The sequence below is a fragment of the Primulina tabacum genome, chromosome 6 (assembly GCF_025594145.1).
Source record: "Primulina tabacum isolate GXHZ01 chromosome 6, ASM2559414v2, whole genome shotgun sequence".
Taxonomy (NCBI): domain Eukaryota; kingdom Viridiplantae; phylum Streptophyta; class Magnoliopsida; order Lamiales; family Gesneriaceae; genus Primulina; species Primulina tabacum.
This window is the reverse complement of record NC_134555.1, coordinates 9,755,952-9,777,589: the sequence shown is the minus strand read 5'-3', so window position 1 is coordinate 9,777,589 and position 21,638 is coordinate 9,755,952. Positions and strand designations below refer to the sequence as shown.

The 21,638-nt window shown below is 38.3% G+C and overlaps 1 protein-coding gene across 1 annotated transcript; it reads right to left on the bottom strand.

Annotated features, from left to right (window-relative positions):
* Positions 1 to 6,960: 6,960 nt before the first annotated feature.
* LOC142550022 (uncharacterized) lies at positions 6,961 to 7,756 on the bottom strand. The gene is made up of 2 exons (XM_075659264.1): positions 7,386 to 7,756; positions 6,961 to 6,964 (listed from the first exon to the last, which is right to left on the bottom strand). The coding sequence occupies exons 1-2, from the start codon at positions 7,754 to 7,756 to the stop codon at positions 6,961 to 6,963; spliced, it is 375 nt and encodes a 124-aa protein (XP_075515379.1).
* Positions 7,757 to 21,638: the final 13,882 nt, after the last annotated feature.

Here is a 21,638-nt window from a genome sequence, read left to right as displayed (position 1 = left end):
GCGCTGCCCTCTCCCGGCGCATATGCGCGAGGTTCTCTGCCATACTCACGCATATGCGCGGGTCTTGGTCGCACATATGCGCGAGGTTCTCTGCCTACCTCGCGCATATGCACCGGCTGGGTCGCGCATATGCGCGAGGGGCTCAGTCCTCACACATAATTCAGTCTTCTTTCCGTCTTTCCCGGTCTGTTCATTTCTGTCTATAATCACATCAATTATCAATAAATCATTTCAGATTACAATAACAAAATTCTCGGACATTACATTTCTCCCCCTCTAAGATCTGATTTCGTCCCCGAAATCACAGGCAATCAAATCAGATAACGAATTAGATACAATAAGAAATGGAGAATAGAAGCTAAATAAAGAGACTCACATCAGTGAAATAACTCCGAGAATTTCTGTTTCATATCTGATTCAGTCTCCCACATAGCTTCTTCAATGCCAAGACGACTCCACTGAACTTTCACAAGCGGAATAGTCTTCGTTCTGAGTTGCTTCTCTTTTAGATCGAGAATCTGGATCGGCTTTTCAAAATAACTCAGTGTCTCATCAAGTTCGGCCTCGTCTGGCTGAATAATATGAGATGCATCAGGAAAATACTTCCGTAATAAAGATACATGAAAGACATCATGTATTCCAGATAAAGAAGGCGGTAAGGCGAGTCGATAGGCACGATCTCCTATCTTTTCGAGAATCTCATAAGGCCCAATGTATCGTGGAGACAACTTCCCTTTCTTGCCAAATCTGACAATACCTCTGAAAGGAGAAATCTTCAGAAATACGCGGTCTCCTGCCTCAAATATCAATGGTCGACGACAAACATTGGCATATTTGGCCTGTCTGTCTTGAGCTGTTCTCATTCTCTGTCAAATCAGCTTCACTTTCTCTGTCATATCTCTAATCATATCAGGTCCAATCTCAGGTACCTCAGATAAATCATCCCAATACAGAGGGGATCTGCACTTCTTGCCGTACAATGCTTCAAATGGAACCATCTCTATACTCGTCTGATATCTGTTGTTGTACGAAAACTCACAAAGTGGCAAAGAATCTTGCCAGCTAGTGCCAAAATCTAGCACTATAGCTCTCAGCATATCTTCCAATGTCTGGATAGTCCGCTCTAACTGTCCGTCAGTCTGTGGATGAAATGCTGTACTCAGATGTAACTTCGTACCTAGAGCCTACTGTAAACTGTGCCAAAAGTGCGAAGTAAACCGAGGATCACGGTCTGATACAATCGACTTCGGCACTCCATGCAATATGACCACATCTCTGACATAAATCTCTGCCATCTGGTCATGTCGATACGTCATCTTGTACGGAATAAAACATGCTGATTTGGTCAATCTGTCAATCACGACCCAAATCGCATCACAACCTCGGGAGGAACGTGGTAGCTTCGTCACAAAATCTATAGAAATGTGATCCCATTTTCATTCAGGAATAGACAAGCTATGTAACAAACCTCCTGGTTTCTTTCTTTCTGCTTTCACCTGTTGACAATTCAGACATTTTGATACGAACTTTTCAATATCCGCTTTCATCTGTTTCCACCAAAACTGTCTTTTCTAATTGTTATACATCTTTCTGCCACCAGGATGAATACTGAATCGACTACTGTGCACTTCTGACAATATCTGTCGTTTCAAATCTGAAACATTCGGCACAACAAGAAGATTATTCACATACAGTACACTGTCACGTACCTGATACTCTGATCGATGCCCTGCTCTGACCATCGAAATCGAGTTCTGAACATTCTGATCAATTTTCTGAGCCGCTTTAATTCTCAAAATCAGCTCTGGTTCGACTTGAACAGCATATAATCTCGGTTACAATCTGTCTCAAATACTAATCCAGACAAACAGCAATCTCCAATCAAATTCGAAACACCAATCGTCGATAATGATAAAGAACATACCTTTCGACTCAGTGCATCAGCAGCTGCATTAGATTTCCCCGGATAGTATTTGATTTCACAATCAAAATATTTCAATAAATCAAGCCATCTTCGCTGTCTCATATTCAATTCTGACTGGGAAAACAGATATTTCAAGCTTTTATGATCAGAATAAACCTCAAACTTCTCACCGTATAGGTAGTGTCGCCAAATCTTCAGTGCGAAGACGATGGCCGCCAATTCAAGATCATGAATTGGGTAGCGAGTCTCATGTGGCTTCCACTGTCTTGAGGCATAAGCAAAAACATGTCCTCGCTGCATCAAAACACAACCCAATCCTCTGTGAGAAGCATCGCAATAAACAACAAAATCACCAGTACCTGATGGAATCGTCAATACAGGAGCACTGGTCAATCTCTTCTTCAATTCAAGAAAACTGGACTCACATTCCTCTGACCAAACAAATGGTGCATTCTTCTGAGTCAGCTGAGTAATCGGCATAGCAATACTCGAGAAATCTTTAATAAATCGACGGTAATAACCTGCTAAACCCATAAAACTGCGTATTTCTGGCACAGATGTCGGTCTAGGCCAACTGATCACTGTCCTCAAATTTGCTGGGATCAACAAAAATACCATCTCCAGATATAATATGACCCAGAAATACAACATGTCTCAGCCAAAACTCACATTTCGACAGCTTTGCATATAATTTCTCAGCCCTCAAAATTTTCAATACAATTCTCAAATGTTCAGCATGATCAATCATATTCTTCGAGTATATCAGAATATCATCAATAAATATAATCACGAAATTATCGAGATACTTCTGAAATACACGATTCATCAAACCCATAAATACAGCTGGAGCATTCGTTAAACCAAACGGCATGACGATAAACTCATAATGGCCATACCTGGTTCTGAAAGTTGTCTTCTAAATATCAGAATCTCTGACTCTCAGCTGATGATATCTAGATCTCATATCGATATTGGAATAAACAGAAGAACCCTGCACCTGATCAAATAAATCATCAATACGAGGCAAAGAGTATTTGTTCTTTACCGTAGCCTTGTTCAGTTGCCTGTAGTCAATGCAGAGTCTCATTGAACCGTCCTTCTTTCTCACAAACAGTACTGGAGCACCCCAAGGAGAAACACTCGGTCTGATGTAACCCTTGGCAAGTAAATCTTCCAACTGCTCTTTCAATTCTTTCAACTCAATCGGTGCCATTCTGTACGGAGCTCTAGAAATCGGAACTGTATCTGGTACCAATTCAATGCTGAAATCTATCTCTCGAATCGGAGGCAAACCCGGAATCTCATCTGGAAAAACATCAGCAAACTCACAGACCACTGGCAAATCAGCCAATGATGGGCTCGATTTCAGTAAGTCAACTGAATACACAAGGAATCCCTCCGCTCCTTTCTGTAATAATCGAGTCATAGACATAGCAGATATCAATGAAATTCTAGATCTAGAACCCTTACCGTAAAATTTCCATTCATCAGCCATCTCAGGTCTGAATCTCACAATCTTATGAAAACAATCAACGGTAGCTCTGTACTTGGTCAGCATATCAATATCGATAATACAGTCAAAATCAGACAACCCAAGTACGATACAATCTAACTCAATCTCATGCCCGTCATACTGTAGCATACAATGTTTAACAGACGTCAATGATACAAGAACTCTCCCCAAAGGTGAAGAGACAGATACTACAGATGATAAAGACTCAACAGGCAATGCATGACTCAATGCAAATCGCTCAATAATAAATGTATGAGATGCATACCCGTATCAATCAATACGTAAGCAGGATACCCACATAAAGAACATTTACCTGCAACAACATCATCTATTGCTTCCTGAGCCTGTTTTTCAGTCAAAGCAAATACCCTGGCCTGCTGTCTCGGAGGCTGGCTAACAGTCTGGCTTCCTCCTGGCCTGGCCTGTGACTGAGGAGTAGTCGGTGGTGGCTGGAAGGAGCAAACAGCAGATGATCGTCTATCTGACTGAGCCACTGATCCAGATGATTCTGCTCCCTGAGATCCTTGGGAACTTCTCTGGGGACAAACTCTAGCAAAATGTCCCTGCTGTCTGCAAATACGGCAACTACCAAGTACTCCTTGGCATTGCTATGTGGGATGTCTCCCTCCACAAGTCTTGCAAAAGACCCCTGTACTACTCTGGCTCTGTCGAGAACCACGGGAGCTAGATGAACTGCTCCCTGACTTCTTGAACTGTTTTCCTCGGGCTTTCAAGAAATCTTTCTTCCCACCACTGCTACTAACACTCTCAAATATGGGAGGGGGTTGCTGAAACTGAGTAGAAGGTGGTTGCTGTGGTCTCGGTGCTGGAGGAACATACGAAGCTCCTTTCTGTCTCTTCATACCAGCTTCAGCTCCTTTAGCTCGGTTCAAGGCATCAGCAAAGTTATTCGGTCTCCCAGTGTTCACCAATGTAAAGATCTCAGGATTCAGCCCATTGATGAACTGATCAGCAACAGCTTCGTCATTCTCAGCAACGTGTGGAGCAAATCGCAACAAAGTAGAGAACTTGGCCACATACTCTTCTATATTCAATTGACCATGTCTCAAATTTGCAAACTCTGCACCCTTGTCTTTCCTGTATGACACTGGGAAGGATCTTTGATAAAATTCAGTCTTAAAGATCTTCCAAGTAATCACTGTACCTCGTTGTTCCAAAGCCCTCTTAGTCGTGATCCACCAATTCTTTGCAACGTCATGCAACTGGTGCCCAATCAGTCTAACTCGGCGCTCATCAGTGTAATCCAATGAATGAAACAGCATCTCAATATCATCGAGCCAACTCTCTCACTCAACTGAATTCTCTGTACCCTTCAAATTCGGCAGCTTAAAAGACTGAAATCTCTTCAGTAACGTTTCCATCGGTGTTGCTGTAACATCCATCGGATTGGCTGAGGTACTTCCCTGTTCTGAGAATCTTCGAGGATGCATATCTGATTATCAAAAAGATTAGTAACCAAATACAACAAACCTGTTTCAGTCCTCCTTCTGATCATCTTACCTCTGATCAAGAATCGGTTCTGATTCATTCTCAATAACACATGTTTCCAATCAAATCAGATAAACATGTAAACATGCATTTCAAAGCAGTAAACATGCTAGCATAGCAAAAGCAGGAAAGAAAACTCAATCTACCCCGCTCAATAGCTTCTATCTCCAGTCTAAGGAACATACTGCTCTGATACCACCTGCTGTGGGGACCCGAACCTAATTCGTCTTCTTAATCATTATAGGATCATTTAATTAATCTGGGACTAATTTTTTTTTTAAATACACCAGTGCGGAAAATAAGATAATCAGTCTGATATAGATATCAAAAGTAAAGTACAAGTCATGTACAAAGTACATTTATTTCAAAGTAATGTTCAGTCACTACATCAAGTACTGAAAACCCATCTACTCTAAGTCCGGATCTCCACGCTAAACTTGAATCTCTCATCCTCTTCGTAACCCTGATCCTGTCCCACCTGTTGTCATCCACACATACAAACACAACAACACCCGGATAACTCCGGTGAGAATATAATCCCAGTATAAGCAACGTATGCATGCAATCATATAAACATATATAAAAGAATGAAACAGCTATCAATAACATGTATCAAAATCTGAAAGACATGAATCGATATAAAGCTGTAAATAAACTCTGGACTCATCATCTCAGACTCGACTCATCTCTAATCTAGGGATCCCGGTTCCTGGACATTGGCACAATATATCGAATCTCCGCAATAGAAGCCGATCTGCTCCTACGCAACATCAATATAAACCAACATCCAGTGTTTTGGCACCTCCGCCAATGACTAGGCACATCCGTCCATGACTCAATATATGCTTTGCTATAAATCAATAGACTACGCATATAAATCCCATGAATTGGAAATATCAATGCAATAAAGTAAAGTAAGTGGTTTTGGGATACTCAAGTCAAATCAAACTCGAGTCGTATCTTCCCGATTCAACATTGATTTATACATTTCTTTTCTCGATCGGATGAAGTCGAAGTCTCGAATTCGAAGCCTGTCAATACTCAATCTGGCAATGACAATATCGAGGAGTATAATATCAATATACCACTCAAATCAATACTGGATAAAATCAGAACTCAATCAAATTCTGTTTCAACGGCATAACCGCACAATCTCAATATACCCAACAATACAGATATCAATAGATATCAATCTCATCAACTCATAATCGATAACAAACTCAATTTGATATCAAATCTGTATAATCTCAATCAAATCAATTCTGAAAATGATAACAATTTCATATGGTATCCGTTCTTCAACCTGACTTCGATTATACAATGACCACAATCTCAGAAATAGACAATATCAGTCATATCATGATTCCTCTCATATCGTATTTTCAAATCATATCAAAACATAAAAAAACTTACATCCAGTTGAAGCTCTTATCGAGATGAGTACAGTACTGAAGTCGGATTGAAGATTGAATGGGCGGATCTTTCGTCAATCAAATTCTAAGATCAAGAACTTGAAACTCTCACTAGCCTCGGTTCTTTCTTCTTTCTTTCTGAGGGAATGAAATCACTTGTTGATATATATACAATGCATGCCCAAAGACATGTGGCTCATCTCTTGTGCAACACGTCTCGCGCATATGCGCGACCCTCCTCGGCGCATATGCGCGACCCTCCTCGGTGCATATGCGTGAGACATTCTGTCTCGGCGCTTGTCTTCTCGGCAGCTCGCGCATATGCACGCCCTCTCCTGGCGCATATGCGCGAGGTTCTCTGCCATACTCGCGCATATGCGCGGGTCCTAGGTCGCACATATGCGCGAGGTTCTCTACCTACCTCGCGCATATGCGCCCGGCTGGGTCGCGCATATGCGCGAGAGGCTCAGTCCTCGCACATAATTCAGTCTTCTTTCCATCTTTCCCGGTCTGTTCCTTTCCAGTCTATAATCACATCAATTATCAATAAATCATTTCAGATTACAATAACAAAATTCTCGGGCATTACATGCTTCTTCCCATCACCTGCAAATCATTACATAGATGAGAACCACATCCGGTATTCAATACCCAAGAAGAGAAATTAATAGAAACATAAACTTCAATATAAAACATACCATGGCCAGAATGCTTCTGGGTAAGATACTCCTCGCAATTAGGCCTCCAATGTCCAGGCTTGTTGCAGTGGAAACAGACTTGTTCTGACTTGTCAGGCTTTGTGGGCCCCAGATTTGGTTTCTTGTATGGCTTCTTGTTGGGCTTATTCTTCTTTAGATGGGCAGAACGCTTCTTACCTTTATCTGGGGCTCCCCTTTTCGTACCGGACGAAGAACCCACTAGAAGAACATGCTTTTCTTTTTTAATTATGGTCTCATAATTAGTAAGCATATTGACCAACTCTTCAAGGGTGGCCTATAGCTTGTTCATATTAAAATTAACCACGAACCCATCGAACAAGGCAGGCAAAGACAGCAAGAGAATATCATACGAGAGCTCACTAGGAATAACCACGTCCAGCCCCACCAACTTCTCGGTGAGCCCAATCATCCTAACACCATGCTCATGGACCGAAGTCCCATCTCGCAAGCGTGTAGTCGTGAGTTCTTTCACTGTAGCATGTCTCTTTGAACGAGTTTGTACAGCATACAATTCTTTCAGATGAAGGTGAATCTCAGCAGTATTCACCGCCTCCTCGAACCTCCTCTGAAGTTCATTAGACATAGAAGCCAACATGTAGCTCTTAGCTTGAAGATCATGGTCCCACCATTTCTCAAGCTTAGCTAACTCAGTCCTACTAATATCAGGAGCTGCCCACATACGCAATCCTTTCGGAGTTCAGAACAATCTTTAAATTTTGAAACCAGTCATGATAGTTAGGGCCAATAAATTTGTTTTGATCGAGAATGATTGAAAGCGGGTTACGAGTAGACATCGTAAATATACTTACAATGAAAACAGACAATGGTTACTGATAATTTTAAAATAATTCTAAGATATAAAATATTGATTTCATTTTATAAATTTTCCTCCAACTACTTTGACATTTCCACGACCCTCTGATGAAAAAGGGAAATCGTATTTCCTTAGTGGGGGCACGTAGAGTCCAATTAACCAATTATAATCCCGAATAATATCAGCCAATTATAATTTCTAAAAGGTAGAATCCAATTGCATCCCTATACAACCTCCACGTGTTTTGCCTCACGTTTAATAAGGACCTAATAATATGACGTCGTTTATTTTCACGTGTCAAACCAACCCATCAATATTGAACTGTAATGGACAGTCGCCATGAGTTCCCACAATAATATGAGCCGAAGTCATGGGAGTTCCACTCAGTTCACATCATATGTCCGGAGGAAGTCACAGCTTTCCGGCGTCCAGGCCTCCCCAATAATATGAGCCATACAATGTCCGCGGGTAACGTTCAACATGTAACCACGGTTGATGGAAGGCAAGGAAAAATTAAACTCTTTTAATTTTTACTTTTTCGGTTTAATATAAAATTTGAATCATATTCACCATGAGGGATTTTAATTTTAAAATTGTCTCAACATTTTAATTTAAAAATCGCGTGCTATGTTTGTATGTTTGCCGGATTAATGCAACTATATTATTTAATAATATATATACATGCATATTACTATATATCGCACATATCATAATATGACATTCAACAACAGATAAGGATGAACGATCTCCATCACTGTTAGATCCATGTGAGCCAAACATGGATCCAGGTCCAAAACCTAGGTGAATGCAGGTAGGGATGTAAACGATCCAAACCAAACCAAATAGTATAAGGCTTGAGCTTGGTTCGTTTTAGATTGTTTGAGGCTCGAGCTCAAGCTCGATTCAAGCTTTTATTATCAGGATCGAGCTTGGTTTGTCTTGAAATTACCAGGCTCTGGAAAAGTTCGAGCTCGACTCGTTAAAAGCTCGTTTAGCATGTTAATCAAGCCATGCTCGAGCTTGATTCATTAATAGCTCGTTTTGCATGTTTAACAAGCGTGGCTCGAGCTCGGCTCGTTTTCGAGCTCGTAAAGCATAGAATTGAGCTCGAGTTTGAGCTTGATTCGAGCATAAATAACCAAAACGATACAAATAAGAGCTAAAAAAACATAAATCAATATATTATTAAACATTCCAAAATAATACATCTTGAATATTCATCAAACACTGATATCACCATATAAATAACAATGAAATAATTTCACCCTTTTAATACTTCAACTAAGTCTGGTGAGAAAGTAGGGAGGACGTCAAAGTATCCATTAAAATCAGGAATTACAAAATCATCTCCAATAACAACTAGTCAAATATCCTGCAAAGTTCATAATAATATTAGTACTAATATTTATATTTGTCTTGTTTTCAATTCCTTCCATTGACATTAGTACTAATATTTTTATTTGTCAACTCAACAAATGAGTCAAGCTCAAGCTTACGAGCCACCTAAACGAGCCGAGCTCGAGCTCGCGAGTCTATTATCAAACATGTTTGCGAGCTCACGAGCCGAATATCTTTAGGCTTGAGCTTGGTTTGATTAAATTTTTGAGCTCAAAATCGAGCTTGAGTTTGGCTTGATATGATTAACAAACGAACTCAAACGAGCTTTTTATCGAACCGAGCTTCGAATAGCTCGCAAACAGTTTGGTTCATTTACGTCCCTAAATGCAAGGATGCAAATGCAACTATTACAGGAGCTTCCAATATTTTACATGTCTTCATCTTGTTCATCGGGCCCACCATCTTCCAGTCTTGTTCTCCCACTATTTCTAATAATTACATTTAAATAGCCATGGTACATAAGGGATACATCTCATGGGGTGGGAACGGACCATAAACAAGGCTCACTTTAATAATATCAAATATTAACAAAATGAATAAAACAGTAAAATATCTTAACATTCACCTAACACATTGGTCAAGGCTCTCGATCATCCTTCATGCATTTAATATAAAATATTACATCAATTTAATTTAAAAAATTTAATTAATTGATAAATCATATATCTAATAATTTTATTACTAACCACCACAATTATTAAAGAATTTAATAAATTAAATAAACACCTTTATTTAATTTATAATTAAATCAATAATAATTGATTTTTTGTAAAACTCATTTTACCATAAATAATTAAAATCATATTCTAATTATTTATTTTACAATAAAATTATTAATTTTACAAAAATTAATTTTTCAATAAAAATTGAACCAATTTTAAAAAATATCAATTTTGTTTAAAAATTTGAAAAAATCAGAAAATTGCACCTTAGGCCCAAACAATTCAAGCCCATCGTCCAGCACTGTTCCCGAGACACTCCTGTGCAGCTGCCCGAACGTTTCGAGCAGTGGCAACAGCCTGTGCAGATGCGCGCAGTCCGCACGCTGCGCTGCGTAGTGCGCCGCGCAGGGCGGCGAACAGCGTCCGGATGCTCCGCACGCTGCGCATCTCTGTGCGCAGGGCGCTGCAGCGCGGTCTACCTGGAACAGTTCCAGGCAGATTCGAATTTTTTTTTCTGGAAAAATAATTTTAATGGTGCTACAATTTTATGAAAAATTTTCTTGTGTGGTTAGAATAAAAAAATTATTCAATATCAAAACCATACGATTTAGAAAAGACTGGCTCTGATACCACTGTTGGATCTCGATTTTCTCGTGAACAAAACGCAGTGGAAGTTTAAAAATTTTTATTTTATTTTGACAATCAAAATATATTTGTGTTTGGGCCCTCGTATGGTTTATATATTCAAACATTCATAGGGTGTTAGAATATTATACCTTGGTGAATTAAATCACTCGGCTCCAACTAATCCGGTATAGGCGGATATAGCTCTTGATGAATCCCTACGAACTTTCTTCAAGAACTCCTTTCTTTATTCTTCTAATCAGGTTCACGACTAGATGATTTGTTCCTCTTCTAATTTGCACTAGAAAAATTAGAAGAAGTTTTTACGTAGGATATTAAAAACGAGAGACGGATCAAACTTTTCCTTCAAGAGGAAGTGGCCGAAATTTTGTGGAGAGAAGAAGGAGGATTTTCGAAAATTGTGGTGTTGGTGGCTAGGGTTATGGCTTGATTACTCCTATTTATAATTAAGTCATAACCTAATACACATAATTAATATTAATGAGCTTGATTAATTAATTGAGACAGTCCAACTAATTTAATTAATTAATCAAAGTCCATTAAAAACTTTAATTATTTAGTATGTTGGACTTGTACTCCTACAAGCCCATTAAACATACTTCCCATCAATTTTAATTTAATATTTAATAAACTCAACTTTTGAGCTTAATAAATTAAATTCTCAAATTTTATAAATTCAACTCTTGAATTTATTCTCTCAAAATTTAATTATCATAAATTCAACTCCTTGAATTTATTATATCATAATATAAATTCAACTTCTTGAATTTATTCTCTCAAAATTTAATTATCATAAATTCAATTACTTGAATTTATTATATCATAATATAAATTCAACTTCTTGAATTTATTATCTCAACGGGAACAAACGATCCAGTGCTTGTGTGAACCTCAATGTATGAACCTCAATGGTTCAGGGATACATCTAGTCGTGGGTTCACAACACCTTGTGATTCAGGACATAATTTTTTATACGGGCTTACCTTTATTTGTCACATTCTATGTATAAATAATTGATCATAAGAATGTCAAAAATCATATTTTGGATTAAACCCATCGAAAATCATATTTTGGATAAGAGTGTCTAGTAGCATCGCCCCATGATTCCCTAGGTATCACTGATAGTGCCTGCAAGAACCAGTCGATTATGATTAGCGTACAGTACAGTCTCTTCATCTCATATATCCCGATCGAATCTGCAATCATTGGTTCACTGAGGGTTGCATATTACTTCGATAACTATGTGATAAATATAAATAGTGGCCTCACATGTACCATTAGAGAACTCCTTCTCCAATGTACATCTCATACTTTGGCCAGAGATTCCACGCACAATTATTTCATCATATCACATAGGATATCCACATCCCTAGGTGAGCGGTGAATTCCCGACTACAATGCACTGGCTCCTATATGTGTCGCAACTGTACCCAACCTCGCCACTTGATGACTCTCCTGGAGCCGGTAAACGAGTCAAAGCACAGCCCTAGCATATAGAGCCTCAGTGTTGTCCCGGGTCATAAGGACTAATGATGAAAAATCATAACCACGGACTTATCCTCTCGATGAATGATAACCACTTGGAAAGTCCGATGGAGGGTTGTTCGGTATAATCATCATATGACTACTCATCTGCATGTTTGGACATCTCTATGCCCTTACCAAGAAACGCAGTACACAACATCACAGATGCTAGTCTCGAGCTCAAGCGATCTTTATCCATGTTTTAGGCGATTGAATCGACTAGGAACGAATTTAGATCATACAGTGTTTACAAACGAGTTTCAACATCGAATTACGATTCATTTGTATTAAAGTATAATCAAGGTCTTTATCTGTGTTTGATAACATGGGTATACAGATAAAGAAATAACAAACCATAAAATAATGAATTATATTAAAATAAAGATTATTTATTACAACTGAGTCAATAAAATCCCTGGCCAAAGTTGGCTTGCAAGACATCTATTTTAAGATTTAAAGACACAGGTGTATATATATCTGTATTATATTAAAGTTAAGCATCTTATATGAGATATCATGGCGTGTCTCATACTAAATGTGGGACAGAACTCCTATCACCACAGGTCAATCTAAGCATGGTATTTCTAACATAAACAAAGCAAAACGGAAACACCCATATTCTTGCATACAGCAGCAAGAAAGCATCACATAAGTAGCCGAGTACCTAGAAATATTAGTATGATGAAGACAAAAATTTCTCTAAGAAAAACAGAGATATAGACCCAAGCTTCCTTTTCCTAATACATTCTCCCATTGCAATTGCGTGAACCACAAAAGCAATGCTTCTTGCGTGAACCACAAAAGCAATGCTTCTTTTTAATATTTCCGTTTGCATCGCAAACTCGATCTGATACCCCATGAATGGGTCTGCTACCTCTGGCTCATCCCTAGCCCAAATGAAAGACAGGCTCATCAAGGGCCCATGTATTCTCCTATAAATACCAGGTTTGATTGTTTATTTGATGGATTCACTATATTGTTTTCAGCAGCACCCTTAGCTGCTCCCCCCATATATCCTTAGTCTCTGACTTGAGTGTCAGAGGGGCTACGCCAGGACACCCTCCTGGCCCCCTTCTAATGGTCTTATTCGTGATTTCAGGCTCGGGACAATTTTGCAACATGCGTCTGTACTAGTGACAGTTGCTGGAATCGGACCCTAAATATCAATAGCAAGCCAACAAGGCCTTTGGATTCTCCATCTTCATCATAACTATCGAACAAGTCAACAATTTAAAATATTACGTCAATATTTATCGATGTCACATCAACGTTCGACAATTAGTAGAAGTATTATTTACTTATTTACACTCCAAAAATGTTAATAATACTCAATTTTACGTTTTATTTTACAAATTGATAATATTATTCATTTCATATTATTTAGTAAGGTTTCAAATCATTTTAAAATTTAAACACTCTCCTATGATGCTATCTGCTCTCATATTGTGACAAAATTTTTGGCTATATAAACTAACTTCCATACATAGTTAATAAATGGATAAAAATGTAATCAATTATTACATAGAGAATTTTTAAAATTTTATAATCAAAATACAAATTAATTATATAAATATTGATGTAGTAATTTTTTTAAAATATTTTAATTACATCATTTTATATTACTGGATATTTCAATTATAAAATTAATAAAATAATTTACTAATAATTATATATTATATTGAAAAGTATAGTCATACTAATATTTATTTTATTATGAAAGTCACTACTAGTTTAATAATTCATGAAAATACTTTTTCAGATTGATATTTTTATATATACACTAAACATGGTATTTAAACATTTTTTATAAATAAATATTTTTTTCAATGGTTTGAAATAATATTAATCATAGAAATATGTTATTTTTTATCATAAGATTTGTTGATTTCATAATAACTATCAAATTTCTTTATAAATAAATAAAAATATATACAATTTTGATATATTACAAACACACAAGTGACCATAATGATTTCACGTGCATAATAATTGGGTTTGTATTCCTTCGACTTGCTCTTGTATGTTGTGTACGTACGTGTCATCTGACTCGTATGATATATACACACACATGTATATATCTCCTCAAATGACTCGATCCCAATCTTGTTCATTTCTATTGCAATAAGATGGACTTTACCGAGACAATGAGAATATAGACCAACTTTAAAATCTTGGATGGAAATTTCTTTTACCTATTTCGCTAAAAGTAGCGTATAGTGTAGGTACCAGCTGTAACAAACACAAAATTTATATACGTAAAGATGATCAAGTGTGGTGAGCAAGATTAACGAGAGGAATAGGATCGGATGGCGGCCAGTACAGGTTGCTTCGGCATGAGGGGGCGGTGCGTTCACCCACAAGAACACCGAAAGGCCATAAAGCTGGTAAAGTGCGACGGAGAAGTGAGTTTGAAAGCATGAAAATTCAAGTTTTAACTTGTACAAGCCATAAAAACGAAAATAAAAGGAGGGTTTCATATTTTTCATGCAAGCATGATTAAACACACATAATATAATTTGAATTGTGCAAAAAAAAAGTTTATAAATGTGGCTTTATGTTTAAAATGCTCGAAATACGAATACCGAAGCGGTGGAAATCGGTGACGAACGGAGGATGTTTTTTTATTTTTTTCTACTCTTTTTCTTGTCAAAACCCCACCAAAAAACCACCTTGGTATGCAAAGGAGTCAAGTGATCGCTGTTGGAAGGATTAACGATGAATAAATTCGAAGAATGGATGAGAAAAAAAATCAAAACTTCTTTGGCTAGCTAGAAGAATGGCCGCTGTTCTCTTTTCCTCTTTCAAACTTACGTGAAACTAGTGTGTGTGTGTTCCGGTGTGTAGGTGTGTGTGTTTAGGTGTGTAGGTGTGTGTGTGTAGGGTTTTTAATTAAAAAGAAAACAAAAAGGATTTTAATAACTTAATTAATAGGCTTAATCAACCCTAATTTTTAAATAACTAATTAGGCCTATTAAAATTAATAAAATCATTATACTCCAAATTAAAATATTTACAAATATCTATTTCCAAAAAAAAAAATCTTATAAAATACATAATTCACTTGCTCCCACGTGCACTATTTAATTTAAAGTTGACTTTAAAAAAAATAATTCTTAACTAAAATAAAAATTTAGCTTTTAAGTCTTTAACACTTAATCGTCTCCGATTCTTCGTCTCGGGCCAACCACCGATATTCATATGAAAATCTTTTAAATTATGAAACCAAGCAAAATTACACAATTAATCAATTAGTCACTCAAAATATATCATTCATGCATCTAAAATAATTTAATTATATATTTTAGCAATTTAATAATTTTCATGCATGCGGTTTGCGTGTACTGATCTTCGGGAGTTACATTAATGCTCTTGTTATATTACTTGAACTTTGATCTAACCTTGTATACAATGTTCTTTATTGTATATAATGCTCTTGATTGACTGATTGCTTCTCTGATTACTTGATCTTTGATATGCTTTTGTACATACTACTCTTGTGTTCTTCCTTTCAATGTTCTTTAACTGTTTCTGCATCGAATATGTTTGAAACGTCTACTAATTTTTTTATTTTTATTTTTTGAAAACTATATTTCGAAATAAACATTTTTTGCATGTATGCGATAACAACTGAAAATTTACACATGTTAAAATAAAGGTATTCTAATATCAATAAAAACGCTGCAGTAAAAAAATACGACAAAACGTCAAACTTGGAAAACTTTTGCCAACCATCAACATATAAAAATGACAGAGTATGAAAATATTCATGACCTCTCCTAACTCATAAACATGATGTGCGGAAAAATATGGTCCTCGGGTGAGCGTACGCACATCCGGTCCCGCCTACTCAGTTTTCGGCGCCTCCAGTCTCCTCATCGATATACTCGTCTGTATCATTCACACCTTGTGAGTCTAAAGACTCAAAACATCATAAACGTTATAATAAGTACATATACATAACATACAACAGTGAAAAGTACTGTAATCAACATACATTTCATGATCTTAAAAACGTAAACGTAAACGTATCGTAACAAAGTATAATGTGTCAAAACATGTCTCAACATATCATCATATACGTATTCATTTTTTTTATTTGAATTTAGTTCATTAGTTGTGACTTTCGTATCAGCTCTATCGTATCAGCTCTATTCGATGGATCCATATACGTATAACCGTTATATCCGACGACGCGGACATCAGCGACAATATTACACATCCACTGAATAATGGCCTTACATGTCATTGTATTTGTATAGTCACAATCAACTATTTGTATAGTCACAATCAACTATCATCCTTCAAAACATGTCATCATATTCATCATTTATAAAAATCATGCCTATACGAAATTTTTTCTTAAAACCAAACATGAAACGTATTTTTCATAATTACATAAAAAGTCATGTTCATGATATCGTATACATTTAAAAACGTGCAATTTTGTGATCAGGGCGCTGCCAGGACTGCTAACTCGACTCGGGTGCAAAATGACTATTTCGCCCTTGGAAACCCTAATCGACCATTTTACCTCCAGACATTAAAATTTCGACCCGAAGCCAACCAAACACCTTAAAACACCTCAAAACATATTTATAATCGATTCTTAGACGTAAACTATGTGAGAACTGATTTTTCCCACCATATGATTTATCAATGTAAGGAAATTTAAGAGCATAGGATTTCTTTGATTATGGTATTAAAATAAGATACGTATATTGGAGAATATTTGATATGGAAATCCTTGATGTCAAGATATTGATACATGCACTTGTACAAGCATAATTTCGAAATTTATGGGAATTAATACAAGATCATGGAAGATTTGTGCAAGACTTAAAGAATTAAGGCATGATATTGCATATGATTTTCGAAAATCCTCCTAGATTAATTGCCAAAATTGGTGATGGTTAGATGTTTGGTTAATTGAAAGATAATCATCAAAACCTTGCACCAAAATCGTTGGATCTAACCACCATATTTTCAAGCCAAATCAGGGGGCCATGAGATCAAGAAATCTCACAACTTAGGTAGATGAATTTTCGAAATTAGGCAAGGATATTGGAGTCAAAATTGATGAGATTGGGCATGATTTTTGGTAACATTTGAATACCAAGTTTAGCTCCCTTCTCCTCCCCTATAAATATCACATCAAGCCTAGCATTCCCTACCGCAAATTCTCGAAAATTTAGAGCTAAAAGGTCCGAAAATTTCAGCAATCCCTAGCCGAAACTCTGCCCAAATATCGTCCCAAAATTACCCTAAAAGTCGAACCGAAGAGCTGCCCGGACGAGGAGCGAGGAGCGATCTAAATTCCGAAGCCAAGCATCCATGTTTTCTTACCATTCAAATACTATAAGTGGGCTTGTTTTTAAAATTTAAATCTCGATTTATGCATATGTGATTTTCGGTTTTTGGTTTTAAAATTCGGTCGAGCACCGTCTCCCGTCTATACGATTTTATGAAATTTTGGTACGTTATGTTTGGAACTGTGAGGACTCCCTGAAAATGGGTGGAATTCCAACATATGGCCCTCAACGGTGGGAGAGAACCGTTTTATGGCCTCGCCCCCTGAGAGGATTAAAAGTTAGGGACTGACGTCAGTAAACCGTTAAAGGTGAAAAATCGCAGTATTGTTATGTTACGGATATGGTGTTATGATTATGAAAAGCATGCTGTATTTATATGTATTTTTCGAAAATGTTACAAAATTTTTATGTTGTGTTCGATAACCCCCACTTGCTGAGTATTTCCCAAAATACTCACCCCCTTACAACATGTCCCAGAGAAATCCGAGGAGGAAATCGAGGAGGAGGAATCGGACCAGTTTTGGGGCTGGTGAAACTTCAATATTTAGATTAAGTTTAAGTTATTATTATTTAGTTTACGTTTCCGCATTAACTCTGTCGGTTTTTTGAAAATTCGGTATCGTTAGACAATTGTTATTTCATTGAGATTATGATTTATAAACTGGTTTCGGTTTACACTATACTACAAAGGCTTGTTATTTCGATTGTGTGATTGTTAAACAACGCCGGTGTCAATCCCGAGTTTCGGGACGTGACATTTAAGTGGTATCAGAGCCGCCAGGTTCATAATCCGGTTGGAAAAAATGAGAAAAAAATTTACAAAAAAAAAAAATTCGGTGGAATTTTTGAGTAAGGCCGATGCTATCACCTCCGAAACGGCCCAACGAGCGATTTTCACGACTTTGTCGTTAAGTAGGGGTCGAAATCGCGAAATTCCTTCGTTTAGGCCTCCGAAACGTCGTTTTTGCCGTTTTAGGTAATATTCGTAGACCCTATAACTTCTCATAGGAAATTCCGAATTCGATTCCGTCGATTGTTCTGGAATCCTCTCGACATATGCTTCGAACCCATATGTCTAATTCAAAACTTCCCATTTTTGAAAAAAAATATATTTATGTAATTTTCGAAAATTTCATATATATTGCATATGGTCCCTTATTATATATTGTCTCTTTCCGATTCTGAGCATTTTTCCATTTTTTTGATTTCAGGAAATGGCTCCATCTACTCCCATGCGACCCCACACCCGTGCCCAAGCTGCCATTCGTTTGAAGGAGCTTGCCCTTCACTATCAGTCCCGTCGGATTCAGCGACTTAGAGCCAGACTGAGTGAGAAGAGGAGGGAGGTCGAGACTTTAGCAGCTGAAAAAGAGGAGATTCGTGTCCGCCTTAACCAGTCTATCTATCCGGGTGAGCTAGTTAGAGGTGATAACATGGACCTAAGAGATGTCATAGAACAATGTATGTATCAACATGGGAAGCTACGAGAGGATACGGAGCGTTATCGCAAGGAGCTGGAGGAAGAGAAACAGCAGAATGCCAAAGGTAAGAGGAGACTGGAAAATTCAAGTGAGGCCATGAACAGCCTTGAGTATGTGAACAAACGTCTGACTCAGCAAGTTGAAGCACTGAAGGACCAAATCAAGCAGAAGAAACAGTACCATTGCTGTATCAGCAGCATTGGAATGATGAGATGGACGTGGCTGATGCGGAGATACAAGGACTTAAGGCACAGGGTGGCGTAGCTCATGGAAGAGAACGCCCAGCTCACCCATATGGTGGAGATACTGCAAGAGGAAGAGCCAGAGGAGGAATCGGAAGAGGAGGAACTGATAGAGATAGATGAGCCCATAGCAGTAGTTGGCGACGGAGAGATAGATGACTAGGCTGTCTTAGTAACCTTGCTTTATTACTAGGAGTTATTTTATCCTTATTGCTATGTTATTCAGCACGATTTGTTTTCATTCAGTACTATTTGTTTCCATTCAGTTGTTCCTCGATATTCAAATTTAATAAAGTTATATTTATTTACTTATCTCAGTTGTTCCAGCATAACTTATTTACTCAATCATGTCGTTATGCTCCGCAAATTCTTAGGAACGTTTAAAATTGTAGGAAATGGCCAGTAGACCTCCAAGACAAAACCGCAACCCTCGCTACGCTAACAACAACAATACCAACGAAGGCGATAATGGACCGCCACCTAGGTTTAGTCTTAACCAAGCAGACCTGATGGCCACAGCCACGATCGTGGCGACAAAACTGCAAGGGTTAGTGAACCCAAACGCCAATCAACCACCACCACCTCCACCACAGCATGAAATCAAGTTTCATTATGAATCACTGCGCAAGAACAGGTGCCCAGCTTTCGGTGGCGCTGTAGACCCTGAAGTTAGCCAGAGTTGGCTGAAAAGTGTGGAGACTCATCTATGACTGCTGGAAGTCCCCGAGGAACTGAAAGTGGATGTGATAGTGCCTTTCCTAGAAGATAAAGTAGGCAAGTGGTGGGAAGAAATCTCGCCAGCCATGACAGCTGCAGGAACAATCACGTGGCAGCGATTTAGAGACGCCTTACTGAAACAGTATTATCCAGCCGAGGTCAGACTGCAGAAACTGTGTGAGTTTGAAAATTTCATTCAAGCTCCGGATATGTCGGTCAGACTTTCAAGAGACCTAACTAGTCTGGTGGACCATCAAAAGGGCCTTCGCCTGCCACAAACTACCAAGCTATTAAGCCTTGCCCAACGTGCCACTTACGACACCTGGGAGAGTGTCGTAGAGCGAGCGGTGTCTGCTTTGGATGCGGGAAACCAGGACACCGTATGGCAGAATGTCCAGACGCCACCACCAGAACAACTGGACTGGGTAAAAGAGACGGGTCAAACTCAGGGGTGCATGCCAATAAGCCACGAGAGAACAAACCGAATGCCAGGGTGTTTGCCATAACGCAAGAGGAGGCAGACGACGCGAACGATGTCGTGTCAGGTACCATATTTATTCAGCAAGTGCCTGCTTATGTGTTATTTGACAGCGGTGCTACATATTCTTTTATGTCTAAGAGATTTGTTAAGAAGTTAGGATGTAAGCCCGAGAACTAAATGAGCCCTTTCGAATAGCCACACCTACAAGTAGGGTCATTGAAACTCACGAAATGTACAGAGATTGTAAGGTTAGTATCAGTAATCAGACTTTTAGCGCCGACTTGATACAGTTGATCATGGTCGATTTCGACATTATCTTATGGATATATTGGTTAGCCAAGAACAATGCAATGGTAGATTGTAAAGGGAAGAAAGTCAAACTCATAACTCCGAATCAGGAGGAAGTCGTGTACCAAGGTAAATCCAAGGAGCGGAAATCACTCCTTTCCGCATCTCAAGCTTGGAGAGCCATGAAATCCGGAGAAGACATTTACCTAGCAATGGTCAGTGAAGTAAGAGAAAAAGTCGAGCTGAAACTGGAGGACATCCCGATAGTGAGAGAGTTCTCAGATGTTTTTCCAGAAGAACTCTCGGGGACGATCCTGGACCGCGAAGTGGAGTTCGAGATCAATCTGGTTCCTGGTGCTGCTCCAATCTCTAAAGCACCTTATAGAATGGAACTAGCCGAACTCAAGGAGCTAAAAGAACAACTCCAATAATTTCTAGATAAAATGCAAATTCGACCGAGTGTGTTCTCCTGGGGAGCTCCAGTACTCTTCGTGAAGAAGAAAGACGTGAGTATGAGATTGTGCATCGACTACAGAGAATTGAACAAGATCACAATCAAGAACAGGTACCCTCTACCTCGGATAGACGATTTGTTTGATCATCTTAACGGAGCCGCCATCTTTTCTAAACTGGATCTGAGGACAGGTTACCATCAGTTGAAGGTGAGGGCTGAAGATATCTCCAAAACAGTCTTTCGAACCAGATATGGGGATTATGAATTCACAGTGATGCCTTTTGGTCTGACAAACGCACCGACAACATTCATGGATCTTATGAACAGAGTATTCAAGCTATTTCTGGATCAGTTCATAGTTGTATTCATCGACGACATCCTCGTCTATTCTCCTGATGAGACGAGCCACGAAGAGCACCTTCACCTTGCTCTGCAAACTTTAAGAGAGAATAAGCTCTATGCCAAGTTTAGCAAGTGTGAATTCTGGCTAAGGAGTGTGTCATTTCTAGGACACGTGATATCTAAAGAAGGAGTGTCAGTGGATCC